Genomic DNA, 23,504 nt, shown 5'->3' with positions numbered 1-23,504 from the left:
ACATCGGTATGTACAATATAAATTGACCAAGAGCTTATTGGAACAAGATGCCGATATTAACACACCGGTATGTATAATATAAATTGACTAAGAGCTTATTGGAACAAGATGCCGATATTAACACACCGGTATGTATAATATAAATTAACCAAGAGCTTATTGGAGCAAGATGCCGATATTAACACACCGGTATGTATAATATAAATTGACCAAGAGCTTATTGGAACAAGATGCTGATATTAACACACCGGTATGTATAATATAAATTGACCAAGAGCTTATTGGAACAAGATGCCGATATTAACACACAGGTATGTATAATATAAGTTGACCAAGAGCTTATTGGAACAAGATACCGATATTGACACACCGGTATGTATAATATAAATTGACCAAGAGCTTATTGGAACAAGATGCCGATATTAACACACCAGTATGTATAATATAAATTGACCAAGAGCTTATTGGAACAAGATACCGATATTAACACACCGGTATGTATAACATAAATTGACCAAGAGCTTATTGGAACAAGATGCCGATATTAAGAAACAGACCGGTATGTATAATATAAATTAACCAAGAGCTTATTGGAACCAAATGCCGATATTAACACACCGGTATGTATAATATAAATTGACCAAGAGCTTATTGGAACAAGATGCCGATATTAACACACCGGTATGTATAATATAAATTGACCAAGAGCTTATTGAAACAAGATGCCGATATTAACACACCGGTATGTATAATATAAATTGACCAAGAGCTTATTGGAACAAGATGCCGATATTAACACACCAGTATGTATAATATAAATTAACCAAGAGCTTATTGGAACAAGATACCGATATTAACACACCGGTATGTATAACATAAATTGACCAAGAGCTTATTGGAACAAGATGCCGATATTAACACACCGGTATGTATAACATAAATTGACCAAGAGCTTATTGGTGCAAGATGCCAATATTAACACACCGGTATATATAATATAAGTTGACCAAGAGCTTATTGGTGCAAAATGCCGATATTAACACACCGGTATGTATAATATAAATTAACCAAGAGCTTATTGGAACAAGATGCCGATATTAACACACCGGTATGTATAATATAAATTGACCAAGAGCTTATTGGAACAAGATGCCGATATTAACACACCAGTATGTATAATATAAATTGACCAAGAGCTTATTGGAACAAGATGCCGATATTAACACACCGGTATGTATAATATAAATTGACCAAGAGCTTATTGGAACAAGATGCCGATATTAACACATCGGTATGTATAATATAAATTGACCAAGAGCTTATTGGAACAAGATGCCGATATTAACACACCGGTATGTATAATATAAATTGACCAAGAGCTTATTGGAACAAGATGCCGATATTAACACACCGGTATCTATAATATAAATTGACCAAGAGCTTATTGGAACAAGATGCCGATATTAACACACCGGTATATATAATATAAATTGACTAAGAGCTTATTGGAACAAGATGCCGATATTAACACAACGGTATGTATAATATAAATTGACCAAGAGCTTATTGGAACAAGATGCCGATATTAACACACCGGTATGTATAATATAAATTGACCAAGAGTTTATTGGAGCAAGATGCCAATATTAACACACCGGTATATATAATATAAGTTGACCAAGAGCTTATTGGTGCAAAATGCCGATATTAACACACCGGTATGTATAATATAAATTAACCAAGAGCCTATTGGAACAAGATGGCGATATTAACACATCGATATGTATAATATAAATTGACCAAGAGCTTATTGGAACAAGATGCCGATATTAACACACCGGTATGTATAATATAAATTGACCAAGAGCTTATTGGAACAAGATACCGATATTAACACACCAGTATGTATAATATAAATTGATCAAGAGCTTATTGAAACAAGATGCCGATATTAACACATCGATATGTATAATATAAATTGACCAAGAGCTTATTGGAACAAGATGCCGATATTAACACACCGGTATGTATAATATAAATTGACCAAGAGCTTATTGGAACAAGATGCCGATATTAACACACCGGTATGTATAATATAAATTGACCAAGAGCTTATTGGAACAAGATACCGATATTAACACACCAGTATGTATAATATAAATTGACCAAGAGCTTATTGGAAACAAGATGCCGATATTAACACATCGATATGTATAATATAAATTGACCAAGAGCTTATTGGAACAAGATGCCGATATTAACACACCAGTATGTATAATATAAATTGATCAAGAGCTTATTGGAAACAAGATGCCGATATTAACACATCGATATGTATAATATAAATTGACCAAGAGCTTATTGGAACAAGATGCCGATATTAACACACCGGTGTGTATAATATAAATTGACCAAGAGCTTATTGGAACAAGATGCCGATATTAACACACCGGTATGTATAATATAAATTGACCAAGAGCTTATTGGAACAAGATACCGATATTAACACACCAGTATGTATAATATAAATTGATCAAGAGCTTAATGGAAACAAGATGCCGATATTAACACATCGATATGTATAATATAAATTGACCAAGAGCTTATTGGAACAAGATGCCGATATTAACACACCGGTATGTATAATATAAATTGACCAAGAGCTTATTGGAACAACATGCCGATATTAACACATCGGTATGTATAATATAAATTAACCAAGAGCTTATTGGAACAAGATGCCGATATTAACACACCGGTATCTATAATATAAATTGACTAAGAGCTTATTGGAACCAAATGCCGATATTAACACACCGGTATGTATAATATAAATTGACCAAGAGCTTATTGGAACAAGATGCCGATATTAACACACCGGTATGTATAATATAAATTGACCAAGAGCTTATTGGAACAAGATGCCGATATTAACACACCGGTATGTATAACATAAATTGACCAAGAGCTTATTGGAACAAGATGCCGATATTAACACACCGGTATGTATAATATAAATTAACCAAGAGCTTATTGGAAACAAGATGCCGATATTAATACACCGGTATGTATAATATAAATTGATCAAGAGTTTATTGGAACAAGATACCGATATTAACACACTGGTATGTATAATATAAACGGACCAAGAGCTTATTGGAAACAAGATGCCGATATTAACACATCGATATGTATAATATAAACGGACCAAGAGCTTATTGGAAACAAGATGCCGATATTAATACACCGGTATGTATAATATAAATTGATCAAGAGTTTATTGGAACAAGATACCGATATTAACACACCGATATGTATAATATAAACGGACCAAGAGCTTATTGGAAACAAGATGCCGATATTAATACACCGGTATGTATAATATAAATTGATCAAGAGTTTATTGGAACAAGATACCGATATTAACACACTGGTATGTATAATATAAATTGACCAAGAGCTTATTGGAACAAGATGCCGATATTAACACACCGGTATCTATAATATAAATTGACCAAGAGCTTATTGGAACAAGATGCCAATGTTAACACACTGGTATGTACAATATAAATTGACCAAGAGCTTATTGGAACAAGATGCCGATATTAACACACCGGTATGTATAATATAAATTGACCAAGAGCTTATTGGAACAAGATGCCGATATTAACACATCGATATGTATAATATAAATTGACCAAGAGCTTATTGGAACAAGATGCCGATATTAACACACCGGTATGTATAATATAAATTGACCAAGAGCTTATTGGAACAAGATGCCGATATTAACACACCGGTATCTATAATATAAATTGACCAAGAGCTTATTGGAACAAGATGCCAATGTTAACACACTGGTATGTATAATATAAATTGACCAAGAGCTTATTGGAACAAGATACCGATATTAACACACTGGTATGTACAATATAAATTGACCAAGAGCTTATTGGAACAAGATGCCGCTATTAACACACCGGTATGTATAATATAAATTGACCAAGAGCTTATTGGAACAAGATGCCGATATTAACACACCGGTATGTATAATATAAATTGACCAAGAGCTTATTGGAACAAGATGCCGATATTAACACACTGGTATGTACAATATAAATTGACCAAGAGCTTATTGGAACAAGATGCCGATATTAACACACCGGTATGTATAATATAAATTGACCAAGAGCTTATTGGAACAAGATGCCGATATTAACACACCGGTATGTATAATATAAATTGACCAAGAGCTTATTGGAACAAGATGCCGATATTAACACACCGGTATGTATAATATAAATTGACCAAGAGCTTATTGGAACAAGATGCCGATATTAACACATCGATATGTATAATATAAATTGAAAAAGAGCTTATTGGAACAAGATGCCGATATTAACACACCGGTATGTATAATATAAATTGATCAAGAGCTTATTGGAACAAGATACCGATATTAACACACCGGTATGTACAATATAAATTGACCAAGAGCTTATTGGAACAAGATGCCGATATTAACACACCGGTATGTATAATATAAATTGACCAAGAGCTTATTGGAACAAGATGCCGATATTAACACATCGATATGTATAATATAAATTGAAAAAGAGCTTATTGGAACAAGATGCCGATATTAACACACCGGTATGTATAATATAAATTGATCAAGAGCTTATTGGAACAAGATACCGATATTAACACACCAGTATGTATAATATAAATGGACCAAGAGCTTATTGGAACAAGATGCCGATATTAACACACCGGTATGTATAATATAAATTGATCAAGAGCTTATTGGAACAAGATACCGATATTAACACACCGGTATGTTTATTATTGTATAATATAAATGGACCAAGAGCTTATCAGAACAAGATGCCGATATTAACACATCGGTATGTATAATATAAATTAACCAAGAGCTTATTGGAACAAGATACCGATATTAACACACCGGTATGTATAATATAAATTGACCAATAGCTTATCAGAACAAGATACCGATATTGACACACCGGTATGTATAATATAAATTGACCAAGAGTTTATTGGAGCAAGATGCCGATATTAACACACCGGTATGTATAATATAAATTGACCAAGAGCTTATTGGAACAAGATACCGATATTAACACACCGGTATGTATAATATAAATTGACCAAGAGCTTATTGGAACAAGATGCCGATATTAACACACCGGTATGTATAATATAAATTGACCAAGAGCTTATTGGTGCAAGATGCCGATATTAACACACCGGTATGTATAATATAAATTGACCAAGAGCTTATTGGAACAAGATACCGATATTAACACACCGGTATGTATAATATAAATTGACCAAGAGCTTATTGGAACAAGATACCGATATTAACACACCGGTATGTATAATATAAATTGACCAAGAGCTTATTGGAACAAGATGCCGATATTAACACACCGGTATGTATAATATAAGTTGACCAAGAGCTTATTGGAACAAGATACCGATATTGACACATCGGTATGTATAATATAAATTGACCAAGAGCTTATTGGAACAAGATGCCGATATTAACACACCGGTATGTATAATATAAATTGACCAAGAGTTTATTGGAGCAAGATGCCGATATTAACACACCGGTATGTATAATATAAGTTGACCAAGAGCTTATTGGAACAAAATACCGATATTAACACACCGGTATGTATAATATAAATTGACCAATAGCTTATCAGAACAAGATACCGATATTGACACACCGGTATGTATAATATAAATTGACCAAGAGTTTATTGGAGCAAGATGCCGATATTAACACACCGGTATGTATAATATAAATTGACCAAGAGCTTATTGGAACAAGATACCGATATTAACACACCGGTATGTATAATATGAATTGACCAAGAGCTTATTGGAACAAGATGCCGATATTAACACACCGGTATGTATAATATAAATTGACCAAGAGCTTATTGGTGCAAGATGCCGATATTAACACACCGGTATGTATAATATAAATTGACCAAGAGCTTATTGGAACAAGATACCTATATTAACACACCGGTATGTATAATATAAATTGACCAAGAGCTTATTGGAACAAGATACCGATATTAACACACCGGTATGTATAATATAAATTGACCAAGAGCTTATTGGAACAAGATGCCGATATTAACACACCGGTATGTATAATATAAATTGACCAAGAGCTTATTGGAACAAGATGCCGATATTAACACACTGGTATGTATAATATAAATTGACCAAGAGCTTATTGGAACAAGATACCGATATTAACACACCAGTATGTATAATATAAATTGACCAAGAGCTTATTGGAGCAAGATGCCGATATTAACACACCGGTATGTATAATATAAGTTGACCAAGAGCTTATTGGAACAAGATACCGATATTGACACATCGGTATGTATAATATAAATTGACCAAGAGCTTATTGGAACAAGATGCCGATATTAACACACCGGTATGTATAATATAAGTTGACCAAGAGCTTATTGGAACAAAATACCGATATTAACACACCGGTATGTATAATATAAATTGACCAAGAGCTTATTGGAACAAGATACCGATATTAACACACCAGTATGTATAATATAAATTGATCAAGAGCTTATTGGAAACAAGATGCCGATATTAACACATCGATATGTATAATATAAATTGACCAAGAGCTTATTGGAACAAGATGCCGATATTAACACACCGGTATGTATAATATAAATTGATCAAGAGCTTATTGGAACAAGATACCGATATTAACACACCGGTATGTATAATATAAATTGACCAAGAGTTTACTGGAGCAAGATGCCGATATTAACACACCGGTATGTATAATATAAGTTGACCAAGAGCTTATTGGAACAAGATGCCGATATTAACACACCAGTATGTATAATATAAATTGACCAAGAGCTTATTGGAACAAGATGCCGATATTAACACACCGGTATGTATAATATAAATTGACCAAGAGTTTATTGGAGCAAGATGCCGATATTAACACACCGGTATGTATAATATAAGTTGACCAAGAGCTTATTGGTGCAAGATGCCGATATTAACACACCGGTATGTATAATATAAGTTGACCAAGAGCTTATTGGAACAAGATACCGATATTAACACACCGGTATGTATAATATAAATTAACCAAGAGCTTATTGGAACAAGATACCGATATTAACACACCGGTATGTATAATATAAATTGACCAATAGCTTATCAGAACAAGATACCGATATTGACACACCGGTATGTATAATATAAATTGACCAAGAGTTTATTGGAGCAAGATGCCGATATTAACACACCGGTATGTATAATATAAGTTGACCAAGTGCTTATTGGAACAAAATACCGATATTAACACACCGGTATGTATAATATAAATTGACCAAGACCTTATTGGAACAAGATACCGATATTAACACACCAGTATGTATAATATAAATTGATCAAGAGCTTATTGGAAACAAGATGCCGATATTAACACATCGATATGTATAATATAAATTGACCAAGAGCTTATTGGAACAAGATGCCGATATTAACACACCGGTATGTATAATATAAATTGATCAAGAGCTTATTGGAACAAGATACCGATATTAACACACCGGTATGTATAATATAAATTGACCAAGAGTTTATTGGAGCAAGATGCCGATATTAACACACCGGTATGTATAATATAAGTTGACCAAGAGCTTATTGGTGCAAGATGCCGATATTAACACACCGGTATGTATAATATAAGTTGACCAAGAGCTTATTGGAACAAGATACCGATATTAACACACCGGTATGTATAATATAAATTAACCAAGAGCTTATTGGAACGAGATACCGATATTAACACACCGGTATGTATAATATAAATTGACCAATAGCTTATCAGAACAAGATACCGATATTGACACACCGGTATGTATAATATAAATTGACCAAGAGTTTATTGGAGCAAGATGCCGATATTAACACACCGGTATGTATAATATAAATTGACCAAGAGCTTATTGGAACAAGATACCGATATTAACACACCGGTATGTATAATATAAATTGACCAAGAGCTTATTGGAACAAGATGCCGATATTAACACACCGGTATGTATAATATAAATTGACCAAGAGCTTATTGGTGCAAGATGCCGATATTAACACACCGGTATGTATAATATAAATTGACCAAGAGCTTATTGGAACAAGATACCGATATTAACACACCGGTATGTATAATATAAATTGACCAAGAGCTTATTGGAACAAGATACCGATATTAACACACCGGTATGTATAATATAAATTGACCAAGAGCTTATTGGAACAAGATGCCGATATTAACACACCGGTATGTATAATATAAGTTGACCAAGAGCTTATTGGAACAAGATACCGATATTGACACATCGGTATGTATAATATAAATTGACCAAGAGCTTATTGGAACAAGATGCCGATATTAACACAACGGTATGTATAATATAAATTGACCAAGAGTTTATTGGAGCAAGATGCCGATATTAACATACCGGTATGTATAATATAAGTTGACCAAGAGCTTATTGGAACAAAATACCGATATTAACACACCGGTATGTATAATATAAATTGACCAATAGCTAATCAGAACAAGATACCGATATTGACACACCGGTATGTATAATATAAATTGACCAAGAGTTTATTGGAGCAAGATGCCGATATTAACACACCGGTATGTATAATATAAATTGACCAAGAGCTTATTGGAACAAGATACCGATATTAACACACCGGTATGTATAATATAAATTGACCAAGAGCTTATTGGAACAAGATGCCGATATTAACACACCGGTATGTATAATATAAATTGACCAAGAGCTTATTGGAACAAGATACCGATATTAACACACCGGTATGTATAATATAAATTGACCAAGAGCTTATTGGAACAAGATACCGATATTAACACACCGGTATGTATAATATAAATTGACCAAGAGCTTATTGGAACAAGATGCCGATATTAACACACCGGTATGTATAATATAAGTTGACCAAGAGCTTATTGGAACAAGATACCGATATTGACACATCGGTATGTATAATATAAATTGACCAAGAGCTTATTGGAACAAGATGCCGATATTAACACACCGGTATGTATAATATAAATTGACCAAGAGTTTATTGGAGCAAGATGCCGATATTAACACACCGGTATGTATAATATAAGTTGACCAAGAGCTTATTGGAACAAAATACCGATATTAACACACCGGTATGTATAATATAAATTGACCAACAGTTTATTGGAACAAGATACCGATATTAACACACCGGTATGTATAATATAAATTGACCAAGAGCTTATTGGAGCAAGATGCCGATATTGACACACCGGTATGTATAATATAAATTGACCAAGAGCTTATTGGAACAAGATGCCGATATTAACACACCGGTATGTATAATATAAATTGATCAAGAGCTTATTGGAACAAGATACCGATATTAACACACCGGTATGTATAATATAAATTGACCAAGAGTTTACTGGAGCAAGATGCCGATATTAACACACCGGTATGTATAATATAAATTGACCAAGAGCTTATTGGAACAAGATGCCGATATTAACACACCAGTATGTATACTATAAATTGACCAAGAGCTTATTGGAACAAGATGCCGATATTAACACACCGGTATGTATAATATAAATTGACCAAAAGTTTATTGGAGCAAGATGCCGATATTAACACACCGGTATGTATAATATAAGTTGACCAAGAGCTTATTGGAACAAGATGCCGATATTAACACATCGGTATGTATAATATAAATTGCCCAAGAGCTTATTGGAACAAGATACCGATATTAACACACCGGTATGTATAATATAAATTGACCAAGAGCTTATTGGAACAAGATACCGATATTAACACACCAGTATGTATAATATAAATTGACCAAGAGCTTATTGGAACAAGATGCCGATATTAACACACCGGTATGTATAATATAAGTTGACCAAGAGCTTATTGGAACAAGATACCGATATTGACACATCGGTATGTATAATATAAATTGACCAAGAGCTTATTGGAACAAGATGCCAATATTAACACACCGGTATGTATAATATAAATTGACCAAGAGTTTATTGGAGCAAGATGCCGATATTAACACACCGGTATGTATAATATAAGTTGACCAAGAGCTTATTGGAACAAAATACCGATATTAACACACCGGTATGTATAATATAAATTGACCAAGAGTTTATTGGAGCAAGATGCCGATATTAACACACCGGTATGTATAATATAAATTGACCAAGAGCTTATTGAAACAAGATGCCGATATTAACACACCGGTATGTATAATATAAATTGACCAAGAGTTTATTGGAGCAAGATGCCGATATTAACACATCGATATGTATAATATAAATTGATCAAGAGCTTATTGGAACAAGATGCCGATATTAACACACCGGTATGTATAATATAAATTGACCAAGAGCTTACTGGAACAAGATATTCCTCCAGAATTTCTTTTGTTTTCTGATGAATTTGTTTTGTTTTCTAATGAATTTGCTCATGATTAATGGATTGCATCTTCTATTGTGTCCTGGCGACTTGATGCTCATTTTGTGGGAGCAAGTGTTTATGAGTTAAGGCTTTCTACCTCTCAACCCTGGATGTATTATTTATTTTGACAATAGTAGCTAGCGCCTTAATGTAAGAAATAAAATCTCCCTGCAGAGGGAATATAACATGGAAAAACATTGGCATGATCGACGGGAATTTAATATAACAAGCATAATTTATCGTCTGGTTCGCCGTCGTAAATAATAATAAAGGACACAAATTTAGAAGTGATATTGCAGGGGAATTCTTGCGGGGAGGAGATAAGATTAAGTTACCGCTTATAGTAGGGATAACCATCAAAATTTCGTGTTGACCCTATTGCTACAAAAGATAGTTTTCTGAGTAGAACTAATCAACAGAAGTATTTTGGTGGTTAAATGGTCAAAATCGGTCAAAAACTTTTCGAATTATGAATTATCAAAGTTTCCCATTCTGACCGGTCATTGGAACGAAATAAAATGACAAGGTCCAAAAATAGCAGTTGGGAGCAAAATTGGCATAAGCATATATTTACCTTTATATATTTCTTTATTTTAACATATTTGCAAACATGAAACAAGCATATTGTGAAAGTATCAAAGGGTTTCTTATGAAATGGCACTTAACTAGTCACTGGCATAACTTATTTTTTCAAACCAAGGCATTGAAATCATGCATTTAGAGGACATTTGCCAAAAATCATCCAAGATAGCCGATATGGCACAAAATCAAAATTGCACTAAGTAGGTGAACTTTTTTTTCACAACCAAGAATTTCAATGTTATTGGGTTTAATATGACCAATTAGTAGGTGTATGTAAACAAAATCTTAAGTTTTGAAGGTCATTGACTCATTCACAACAATAGAGATTATCCTCATCATGCTCATGTGTATTCCTGTAGTATTCCTCATTCAAACCAAAGTAGCACTCAATACATTATGAGTATCTTTGTTCAAACCAATTCAATGCTTGACCTCGGAGTTATCTGCATGACTATCGCGGGCTATTTTGAAACAGTTATGGTTGCACATTCAGGTACTTCTTTTGAAAGTCCTAAACAAGGTATAGCCAGCAGCAAGTTGTAGATGTTATAGGCCTAAATATAAGAAAACGTTTAGGGTTAAGATCAGGTGAACAATACATCGAATGAGCACGAAACTTCACATTTATGTTCAGAAAGGTGTCTTCTTAACATGATTTGAAAGGAATATAAAAATTCCAAAGGGAAGCTGGTGATTAGTCTAGCCGAGCGGCGGCTAGACTCCTGTTTCCCAGTAGTTTCTTTCTTCTTCTTCTTCTTCTTCTTCTTCTTAGTCTAGCCGAGCGGCGGCTAGACTCCTGTTTCTGGCGATTTCTTAGTCTAGCCGAGCGGCGGCTAGACTCCTGTTTCCCAGTAGTTTCTTTCTTCTTCTTCTTCTTCTTCTTCTTCTTCTTCTTCTTCTTCTTAGTCTAGCCGAGCGGCGGCTAGACTCCTGTTTTTGGGCGATTTCTTTCTTCTTCTTCTTCTTCTTCTGTCAACATTTAACCTAATTTGCTCTAGCTCCTTCATTATTTGACCGATTATGACCAAACTTGGGCACAAGCTCCACTACCCCAGCCTTTAAATTTGACATGACCCATTTGGGGTCAAACGTCACGCATGAGTAATTTTGGCTAAAAATGTGATTTTTACCAAAAATGCTTCTTCTCCTACAGATTACGTGGTACAGTAATGAGATTTATACATTGACCTTGGCTATAGCCGGGGCCTATGGGGTCCTCACAGATTTGGGGGCAAAGGTCATTAAGGGGGGATTTCCGGTACATAACCAAATACCTTCAAAATGCTTCTTTTCCTACAGATTCTATGGTGCGGAGATGCGACTGACACATATTCATTGACATTATCTGGTGTCTATGGGGTCCTCACAGATTTTGAGTTCAAGGTCATACAGGGGACAAAAATTGTTGATTACTGAAAATCACTTTAAAATTCAATATTTTCTGCATATTAAGTGCTGTGATCATAAGAATAATGCCAAAAGGGCTCTAGCATTATGTTCATATACGATTGTAATCAGATTTCGCTTAAACATGGAGGAGGGGTCTGTTTTGGGGTCAAAAGGGGTAAAATTCTAAAGTTTGTCCAATTTAAATGAAAATTAGTATATGTGATCTTGATATGATGCTAAATATTGTGGAGGTCATTTCAAGGTCACCAGAGGTCAACCAAAGGTCAAAAGGGGTCAAATAGCAAAGTTTGTTCAATTTGAATGAAAATTAGTATATGTTATGTGGATATGATGCAAAACGTGTTGAAGGTCATTTCAAGGTCATCAGAGGTCATTTCAAGGTCACGGCTAGACTTCGCAGCCTTTTAAGGATGCAATATATCTAGTTCTTCTTCTTCTTTCTGTCAACATTTAACATAATTTGCTCTAGCTCCTTTATTATTTGACCGATTATGACCAAACTTGGGCACAAGCTCCACTACCCCAGCCTTTACATTTGACATGACCCCTTTGGGGTCAAACGTCATGCATGAGTAATTTTGGCTAAAATGTGATTTTTACCAAAAATGCTTCTTCTCCTACAGATTACATGGTACAGTAATGAGATTTATACATTGACCTTGGCTATAGCCGGGGCCTATGGGGTCCTCACAGATTTGGGGTCAAAGGTCATTAAGGTGGTATTTCCGGCACATAACCAAATACCTTCAAAATGCTTCATTTCCTACAGATTCTATGGTACAGAGATGCGACTGACACATATGCATTGACATTAGTTGGTGTCTATGGGGTCCTCACAGATTTTGAGTTCAAGGTCATACAGGGGACAAAAATGGTTGATTACTGAAAATCACTTTAAAATTCAATATTTTCTGCATATTACGTGCTGTGATCATCCGAATAATGCCAAAAGGGCTCTAGCATTATGTTCATATACGATTGTAATCAGATTTGGCTTAAACATGGAGGAGGGGTCTGTTTTGGGGTCAAAAGGGGTAAAATTCTAAAGTTTGTCCGATTGAAATGAAAATTAGTATATGTGATCTTGATATGATTCAAAATATATTGGAGGTCATGTCAATGTCAGCAGAGGTCAACCAAAGGTCAAAAGGGGTCAAGTTCTAAAGTTTGTCCAATTTAAATGAAAATTAGTGTATGTGATCTTGATATGATTCAAAATATAATGGATGTCATTTCAAGGTCACCAGAGGTCAACCAAAGGTCAAAAGTGGTCAAATTGCAAAGTTTGTTCAATTTGCATGGAAATTAGTATACGTTATGTGGATATGATGCAAAATATGTGGTGAAGGTCATTTCCAGGTCATCAATGGTCATTTCAAGGTCACGGCTAGACTTCGCAGCCTTACTAAGGATGCAATATATCTAGTTTCTTCTTCTTCTTCTTCTTCTTCTTCTTCTTAGTCTAGCCGAGCGGCGGCTAGACTCCTGTTTCCCCGTAGTTTCTTTCTTCTTCTTCTTCTTCTTCTTCTTCTTTCTGTCAACATTTAACATAATTTGCTCTAGCTCCTTTATTATTTGACCGATTATGACCAAACTTGGGCACAAGCTCCACTACCCCAGCCTTTACATTTGACCAGACCCTTTGGGGTCAAACGTCATGCATGAGTAATTTTGGCTAAAAATGTGATTTTTACCAAAAATGCTTCTTCTCCTACAAATTACATGGTACAGTAATGAGATTTATACATTGACCTTGGCTATAGCCGGTGCCTATGGGGTCCTCACAGATTTGGGGTCAAAGGTCATTAAGGTGGTAATTCCGGCACATACCCAAATACCTTCAAAATGCTTCTTTTCCTACAGATTCTATGGTACAGAGATGCGACTGACACATATGCATTGACATTAGTTGGTGTCTATGGGGTCCTCACAGATTTTGAGTTCAAGGTCATACAGGGGACAAAAATGGTTGATCACTGAAAATCACTTTAAAATTCAATATTGTCTGCATATTACGTGCTGTGATCATCCGAATAATGCCAAAAGGGCTCTAGCATTATGTTCATATACGATTGTAATCAGATTTGGCTTAAACATGGAGGAGGGGTCTGTTTTGGGGTCAAAAGGTAAAATTCTAAAGTTTGTCCGATTGAAATGAAAATTAGTATATGTGATCTTGATATGATTCAAAATATATTGGAGGTCATGTCAAGGTCAGCAGAGGTCAACCAAAGGTCAAAAGGGGTCAAGTTCTAAAGTTTGTCCAAGTTAAATGAAAATTAGTGTATGTGATCTTGATATGATTCAAAATATAATGGATGTCATTTCAAGGTCACCAGAGGTCAACCAAAGGTCAAAGGGGTCAAATTGCAAAGTTTGTTCAATTTGCATGGAAATTAGTATACGTTATGTGGATATGATGCAAAATATGTGGTGAAGGTCATTTCCAGGTCATCAGAGGTCATTTCAAGGTCACGGCTAGACTTCGCAGCCTTACTAAGGATGCAATATATCTAGTTCTTGCACAGCCGCCATCGGCGCTGTGCATTCTTTTTACCGCGTTCTTCTTCTTTCTTCTTCTTCTTCTTCTTTCTGTCAACATCATTAAATCAACCATCGTAGCCACATGCTTTCAGCCATGTTGATCATAGTTGGTCACTAGGACTATTGGGTGGTGCCACAGATGTCACATGATCAACTTCCGCTCAAATGTCATCCACTTCCGGTCAGTGGCCAAAAACGTGATTTTCCCTAAAAATGCTACTCCTCCCACACATAACATAGCATCGTGACGTCACTTGCACACATACATCACCTATAGTCAGTGTCTAAAAGTCCTTCACAGAATTGGGATCAAAGGTCATTAAGGGGTCACTTCCGGTAAAAGTCTGAAAAATTTGAAAAAAATATTCAAAAATCACTGTCTTTACATATTACATAGCAGAGAGTCGCCATTAGCACACATGCATCGCTACTAGCTAGGGTCTTTAGGATGCCTACAGTTTTGGGGTCAAAGGTCATTAAGGGGTTACTTCCGGTCAAAAACCAAAATTATCAAAAAATTTAAAAAATTTTTATCTCAAAATGTAAACAGACCAGAGCAATATAACCATCATACATGAATTAGTATTACCTGATGTATGCACGGTATTTTTATTTTGGGGGTCAAAGGTCATTAAGGGTTCACTTCCTGTTTTTAGCTAAATAACTTTAAGAATTTTTATCTCGACAACTAAACAAAGTAGAATTTTTAATTAAAATTGGAACAATGCATTTTGTCGGTGTACATAAGGTTTTTTTTCATTGAGGTCAAACGTCATTAAGGGGTCAAAAGGTCAATCATAAATTTAAAAAAATCAAAATCCATTTATAAATTCCGATTAAGCTGGAATTCACCAGGAATATTCCTTATGACATCCTGAGCAGTATGTAATATTTTGCGGGGTCAAAGGTTATTAAGGGATCACTTCCGGTTATCAACAAAACCGCCTGGTGGCTGTGCTCGCGGTCGCAGGTGACCGCAACCAATCAGATCTCGTTCTTCTTCTGTCAACATTTAACATAATTTGCTCTAGCTCCTTTATTATTTGACCGATTATGACCAAACTTGGGCACAAGCTCCACTACCCCAGCCTTTACATTTGACATGACCCATTTGGGGTCAAACGTCATGCATGAGTAATTTTGGGTAAAATGTGATTTTTACCAAAAATGCTTCTTCTCCTACAGATTACATGGTAGAGTATCGAGATTTGGACATGTACCTTGGCTATAGCCGGGGCCTACAGGGGTCCTCACAGATTTGGGGTCAAAGGTCATTAAGGGGTATTTCCGGCACATAACCAAATACCTTCAAAATGCTTCTTTTCCTACAGATTCTATGGTACAGAGATGCGACTGACACATATGCATTGACATTAGTTGGTGTCTATGGGGTCCTCACAGATTTTGAGTTCAAGGTCAAACAGGGGACAAAAATGGTTGATTACTGAAAATCACTTTAAAATTCAATATTTTCTGCATATTACGTGCTGTGATCATCAGAATAATGCCAAAAGGGCTCTAGCATTATGTTCATATACGATTGTAATCAGATTTGGCTTAAACATGGAGGAGGGTCTGTTTTGGGGTCAAAAGGGTAAAATTCTAAAGTTTGTCCAATTTAAATGAAAATTAGTATATGTGATCTTGATATGATTCAAAATATATTGGAGGTCATTTCAAGGTCACCAGAGGTCAACGAAAGGTCAAAAGGGGTCAAATTCTAATATTTGTCCAATTTAGATGAAAATTAGTATATGTGATCTTGATATGATTCAAAATATATTGGAGGTCATTTCAAGGTCACCAGAGGTCAACTAAAGGTCAAAAGGGGTCAAATTACAAAGTTTATTCAATTTGAATGAAAATTAGTATAATTATGTTATGTGGATATGATGCAAAATGTGGTGAAGGTCATTTCAAGGTCATCAGATGTCATTTCAAGGTCACGGCTAGACTTCGCAGCCTTACTAAGGATGCAATATATCTAGTTCTTACACAGCCGTGACGTTAGTCACGGCTGTGTCTTTTTTCTTACAGGTTCTTTCTTCTTTCTTTCTTCTTTCTTCTTCTTTCTGCCGACCACTTCATTTGCTCTAGCACTTACATGCTTACACCGATTTTGACCTAACTTAGTCATAACCATCATTGACCATGCCCCTACATGTCATATGAAACTCGTGGGGTCAAAGGTCACGCAGGGGTCATAGGGGTCAAAAACGTGATTTCAACTCAAAATGCTTCTTCTCCTACAGATTACGTATGACGGTGACCCCACTTGCACACATGCATTGCTATTACCCAGTGTCTATGGGGTCCTCACAGATTTGGGGTCAAAGGTCATTAAGGGGTCACCTTCGGTATAAAACGAAAAACCTTCAAAAATTTTTATTTGCTAAGAAAAACATAGGACAGTAACGGTATGTTCACACATAAATTATAATTACCCTGTGTATATGTGGTATTTTTTATTTAGGGTCAAAGGTCATTAAGGGCCACTTCCGGTACAAAACGAAATACCTTTAAAATGCTTCTTCTCCCACAAATTACGTAGGACAGTAACACCACTTGCATACATGCATTGTTATTACCCAGTGTCTATGGGGTCCTCACAGATTTGGGGTCAAAGGTCATTAAGGGGTCACTTCCGGTATAAAACGAAAAACCTTCAATTTTTTTTATTTGCTAAGAAAAACATAGGACAGTAACGGTATATGTTCACACATGAATTGTGGGTGCCCAATTCATATGTGGTATTTTTTTATTTGGGGTCAAATGTCATTAAGGGGTCACTTCCGGTATAAAACGAAAAACCGTCAAAATTTTTTATTTGCTAAGAAAAACATAGGACAGTAACGGTATGTTCACACATGAATTGTGGGTACCCAATTCATATGTGGTATTTTTTATGTGGGGTCAAATGTCATTAAGGGGTCACTTCCGGTCTGAGACGAAAAGCCTTCAAAATGCCCCTTCTGCCACAAGTAACATAGCAAAGTGGTGCCGCATGCACCCATGCATTTACATTAGCCAATATCTATGGCCGTTTTCATATATTTTGGGGTCAAAGGTCATTAGGGGTAACAACACGGCTGTGTTCGTGGGTTAGACCACAGCTTAGTCTAGTTCTTCTTCTTTCTGTCAACATTTAACATAATTTGCTCTAGCTCCTTTATTATTTGACCGATTATGACCAAACTTGGGCACAAGCTCCACCACCCCAGCCTTTACATTTGACATGACCCATTTGGGGTCAAACGTCATGCATGAGTAATTTTGGCTAAAAATGTGATTTTTACCAAAATGCTTCTTCTCCTACAGATTACATGGTACAGTAATGAGATTTATACATTGACCTTGGCTATAGCCGGGGCCTATGGGGTCCTCACAGATTTGGGGTCAAAGGTCATTAAGGGGGTATTTCCGGCACATAACCAAATACCTTCAAAATGCTTCTTTTCCTACAAATTCTATGGTACAGAGATGCGACTGACACATATGCATTGACATTAGTTGGTGTCTATGGGGTCCTCACAGATTTTGAGTTCAAGGTCAAACAGGGGACAAAAATGGTTGATTACTGAAAATCACTTTAAAATTCAATATTTTCTGCATATTACGTGCTGTGATCATCAGAATAATGCCAAAAGGGCTCTAGCATTATGTTCATATACGATTGTAATCAGATTTGGCTTAAACATGGAGGAGGGGTCTGTTTTGGGGTCAAAAGGGGTAAAATTCTAAAGTGTGTCCAATTTAAATTAAAATTAGTATATGTGATCTTGATATGATTCAAAATATATTGGAGGTCATTTCAAGGTCACCAGAGGTCAACGAAAGGTCAAAAGGGGTCAAATTCTAATATTTGTCCAATTTAGATGAAAATTAGTATATGTGATCTTGATATGATTCAAAATATATTGGAGGTCATTTCAAGGTCACCAGAAGTCAACTAAAGGTCAAAAGGGGTCAAATTACAAAGTTTATTCAATTTGAATGAAAATTAGTATATGTTATGTGGATATGATGCAAAATGTGGTGAAGGTCATTTCAAGGTCATCAGATGTCATTTCAAGGTCACGGCTAGACTTCGCAGCCTTACTAAGGATGCAATATATCTAGTTTAATTTGTAACTCGAGATCTACTTGTTCAATTTTTTAACCTTTTTACAGAGGGTATGATAGAGGTATTACTGGCAACTCTGCCAAATTACAGCTCAGTAGGCCACGTTTTTCACCTGATCTTACTGATTTGAATATTTTGTGCCATTCTTGAGCAGTGCTAAACTCAGCCACTGGCAATTAAGCGCACTGTGGCGATGGACCAATTTTGACTCGCACTTACAGAAAAACAAAATAAGTTATGTTGCTGTAATTTGCAAGATAGTTACAAAATATAATTGGCAGTAACTTCCCCAAATTTTACAGAAAAATATTGAACAATAAAAGAATGAGATCAATTTAGAAATGTATGTGCAAGCAGTGCACAGTTGAGCTCCCTGCATGTCTATGGGAGTGTTCTAATCAAGTTGATGGTTCATTGGTCATCCCTACTTATAGGGTTGAATTTTAGCACAGGTCTTGTAAACCTGATGTCATGGGTTCGGTTCCCAGGTGGGGTCACTTTTTCTATTTGTCTCCTTTATAATGTACGTTCATCATAATCATTCATGTCAACTATACTACTGTTTTTCCATCAACCTTTTTGTTTGTTCCCATAGACCGATAATGGTGAATCTTTGTTGATGCGTGCTATTCGAAGTGGCAAGCGAGACATAGTAAGATTACTGCTGGATGAGGGCATCGATGTTGCCTATGTTTTACTAGTGAGTATATCCAGTGGATTATATAAAAATAAGTTGCAAGAACATGTACCTTGAGTTTTTTTACGCTTTTTTGGACAAAAAAGGTCCAAATTTTGGGAAGAAAGTCACACACTCTTCATATAATTTCCTATAATTTTGTTGTGATATAATTATTATAGGTTAATAATAAATGAAGTACATTATTTTGTACAATCACTCCAAGTGATATGCATTTATTAACCTATTTCATACACTAGAAAAAAATTCATGACATTCATAATTTTTGCTATTTTTATAACAAAATTGTCACTAAAAATGTTGGAAAATACTATACTTGATTACAACTGACAAAGAGAACTGTTTGAGTTCAAACTTTTGTGTAATCAAATTCATTGTTTGTATTGAGTGACTATTTTAAGTATCACAAAAAGTAAAAGCAAGTTTTGTAATGTCTAGTTGGTTTCAATACTGTCTTTGTATGATATATTAGATCATTCGAATATTGAAGTAGTTCTTTGTTTTGTAATATATATTTGGTTTCAATGCCGTCTTTGTATGATACATTTATACATCATTTGAATAATTATTGAAGTAGTTCTTTTAACATGAAAATTATTATACTTAGTTCTCTGGGTTGACAGGATGAAAAATATTTAATCTTTACCCAGAGCAGCCAGCGCACATAAACGTTGAAAAAAACCCAGTGTATCTGTCCGGATTCAAACCCTCGTATTACTAGCACGACGCTCTAACCAACTGAGCTATAGTAGGCCTAGGCCTTTTCCAACATCAGTCTCATTTCATTTCACAAATCATTTTTAAGTGTGAATGACTTGATATCTTACAGGTCCAAAAAGACGTGTCACCAGGGAAACAAAAGGTGTTGCGTGAAAATGCCAAAAGCTACGCTGAAAAATATATGCCTGACATGCACCCTATTATTGAAGATGCACTGAAGCCATATGAAGAAGAGGTAGGAGATGAATGAATGGATGAAGGGAGGGCGGGAGAGTAAGAGGGGGAGGGAAAGGGGAATAATGTAGATGCTAAAATGGGCAGGATGGGAGGAAATTCACAGAAAACCATAGGGCATAAATTATGTGCAAAGATAATTCATGGCTCATAAACTGGTTTAGATGCATCTGTTGGGCCTATTTTTATTACAAACCCAATGCAAACTCTTAAATTTTCATGTGTGAGGTTTATTTTCATGTGTTGTGGCATGTTTTCCTACAACATAGAGTATTGGTAATAAGGCCAATGAAGTTTGAATCAAATATTATCGTAACCGAATTGTCAATGAAAGGGTATACTTTGACAAAGGAATCATTCTTTTTCTATAGTTTCTTGATTCGATTATTTCATTCGGTGGAGGCACCCTTTTTCCTACAAATATGTCGGCCGTACATTTGCAAATTGTGTTGGATACACTACTCAAACCAATAACATTCTATGTATTTTCACATGCAGGGTTTGATTCCGAGCGAGTCAGAAGATGAAGACATTGAAGATATGGATGACAAGTTAACAGTAAGTCGCTCTTTCAGCTATTATATTGTGAACCATTTAGGCAATTACATTATGGATATATCATCAACTAAAAATAGGCTGAAAAAGCATATCATAATTAATAACAATGGATGTAAAACATAAATTTCTCTTATTTATTCTTATTTTGCAGAAAGTTCAAGTGGATGAGAAGGGGAAGCAATTATCACATTTGTGTGTCATTTTGTAAATAATTCACATGCCATATGATGATACTCTCGGATTACACGAAAAGCAGAAAGCTGATGAAATTGGTGTATTTTGGCATCAAATGGATTTGAGCAGTGTATTTTGTAATCCAGAGCACAGGAAAAATCAATCAAAACCAACAATCTGCCGAGTATGCACAATAATCGATGGCTTTGAATGTATCATACCAGAACTCATTTGATCACCCAAAATGCCACCAATCCTTTACCTTCATCCGTGCTGATGCTGAGACCATCTTCATGATGGTAGATAGCTCAGGGATTAAACCCAACACTCCCAGGTTATAAAATACTACATGATATATGCACAACACATGCATGCATCTCACATGATGTGACGACGCAATCATTCCAAATGATATAGGAATGCTCTCATTGGCCGGGAAAGACCCATGGCTACTGGTCGCCGACCTAGTGCTTAGCATGAAAGAAGTCTCTGGTTCAAATCCTGAAATCCTTTTTCTCTCTTTTGCAAAGTTGAAACATACTATCTGTCACCCCAAATCCCCTAAAAGCTTAACAGAGAACACAAATGAGTAACTACAATAAACATGATTTATTTTTGGAATGCAAATTGTTTATTAGAATTTCTTAAGCCACCTAGTTTAAAAACATTTTGAATACACACAAAACATACACTGTACAGAATACATGTAACATTTGGTATAAAAATACTATGAATAGATTACAAAACATGCAGTAAAGGATTTGTTAAGTACATTGGTTTGGTTTGTGTGTTTGTATCCAATTTATCTTGTAACATAATGTTAATTTCATGTTAACATGAGTGGTGTAGATGCGAGTACAATGTGTGGGGTGTTTTGTGTGAACTTATTAACAACATACCAATCAGGGGATTTCCCCCCTGATCAAATGGATACTTCATGACAACTGAATCAGAAATCAATCAGTTGTAATATCATAACGATGCTAACCCTGTTGATATTATTACAACTAGTGATGCAAAATGCAAAGGGTGCAAAATATTCCCAATTTGGCCAAGAAACAGTCTGTGTCCCTGCATGGTTGTCAAGAAGGGACCCTGGTTGACACACAATACAAGTAGGGGGTATTATTATGATCCTTGGAAGGACACTTGTATCGATGTGACATAAACCTATATACATTGGTATGCGGTGTTTTGTGATATGAACGGAGGAAATTCACTCAAAGAATGTGCTGAAAGTGGAGGGAATATATCTGATATCATACCATCCACTCCAGCAATGAGAATCCTTGGGAGCACACAACAGGGAACACACAGAACTGTCAGACCACCTGTGAATATAACACCAATAAGTGTGTTATCAGACCACCTGTCAAGTTGATATATGTTTGTAACCAATGTATAAGTGTGTTATCAGACCACCTGTCAAGTTGATATATGTTTGTGACCAATGTATAAGTGTGTTATCAGACACTTACAGTGATAATGTGGGGGTACAAGTTGATACAGGGAACACACAGAACTGTCAAACCACCTGTAGTGATAATGAGAGGGTACAAGTTGATATATGTTTGTAACCAATGTATAAGTGTGATAACATACACTTTTATATAGACTAACAATTTCCACTCCTCTATTTTTGCATTTATATCAGTGTTTTAGATTATATGAAATAAAGTTTAACCATACCATGTGTTTCCTACATTACTGAATACATTGGGCATTATACAATTAGGAATACAGGCCTTATTAAAACGCACTATATTAAGTCTCTAAACCAGCGGTTCCCTAATTTTTTGACAGCGGACCCAATTTTTGCCCAACTTATTTGTCCTGACCCACTGAC

General features: G+C 35.4%; 1 protein-coding gene across 1 annotated transcript; it reads left to right on the top strand.

Moving 5' to 3' along the window:
• The first annotated feature begins 208 nt into the window (after positions 1-208).
• LOC140155806 (uncharacterized) lies at positions 209-21,946 on the top strand. Its single transcript, XM_072178781.1, has 5 exons — positions 209-250; positions 19,871-19,975; positions 20,802-20,927; positions 21,425-21,484; positions 21,636-21,946. Exons 2-5 carry the CDS (start codon positions 19,895-19,897, stop codon positions 21,690-21,692), a joined length of 324 nt encoding a protein of 107 aa, XP_072034882.1. The 5' UTR covers positions 209-250; positions 19,871-19,894; the 3' UTR covers positions 21,693-21,946.
• Positions 21,947-23,504: the final 1,558 nt, after the last annotated feature.

The sequence above is a fragment of the Amphiura filiformis genome, chromosome 6, assembly GCF_039555335.1.
Source record: "Amphiura filiformis chromosome 6, Afil_fr2py, whole genome shotgun sequence".
Taxonomy (NCBI): domain Eukaryota; kingdom Metazoa; phylum Echinodermata; class Ophiuroidea; order Amphilepidida; family Amphiuridae; genus Amphiura; species Amphiura filiformis.
This window is presented reverse-complemented; position numbering and strand designations above follow the sequence as displayed.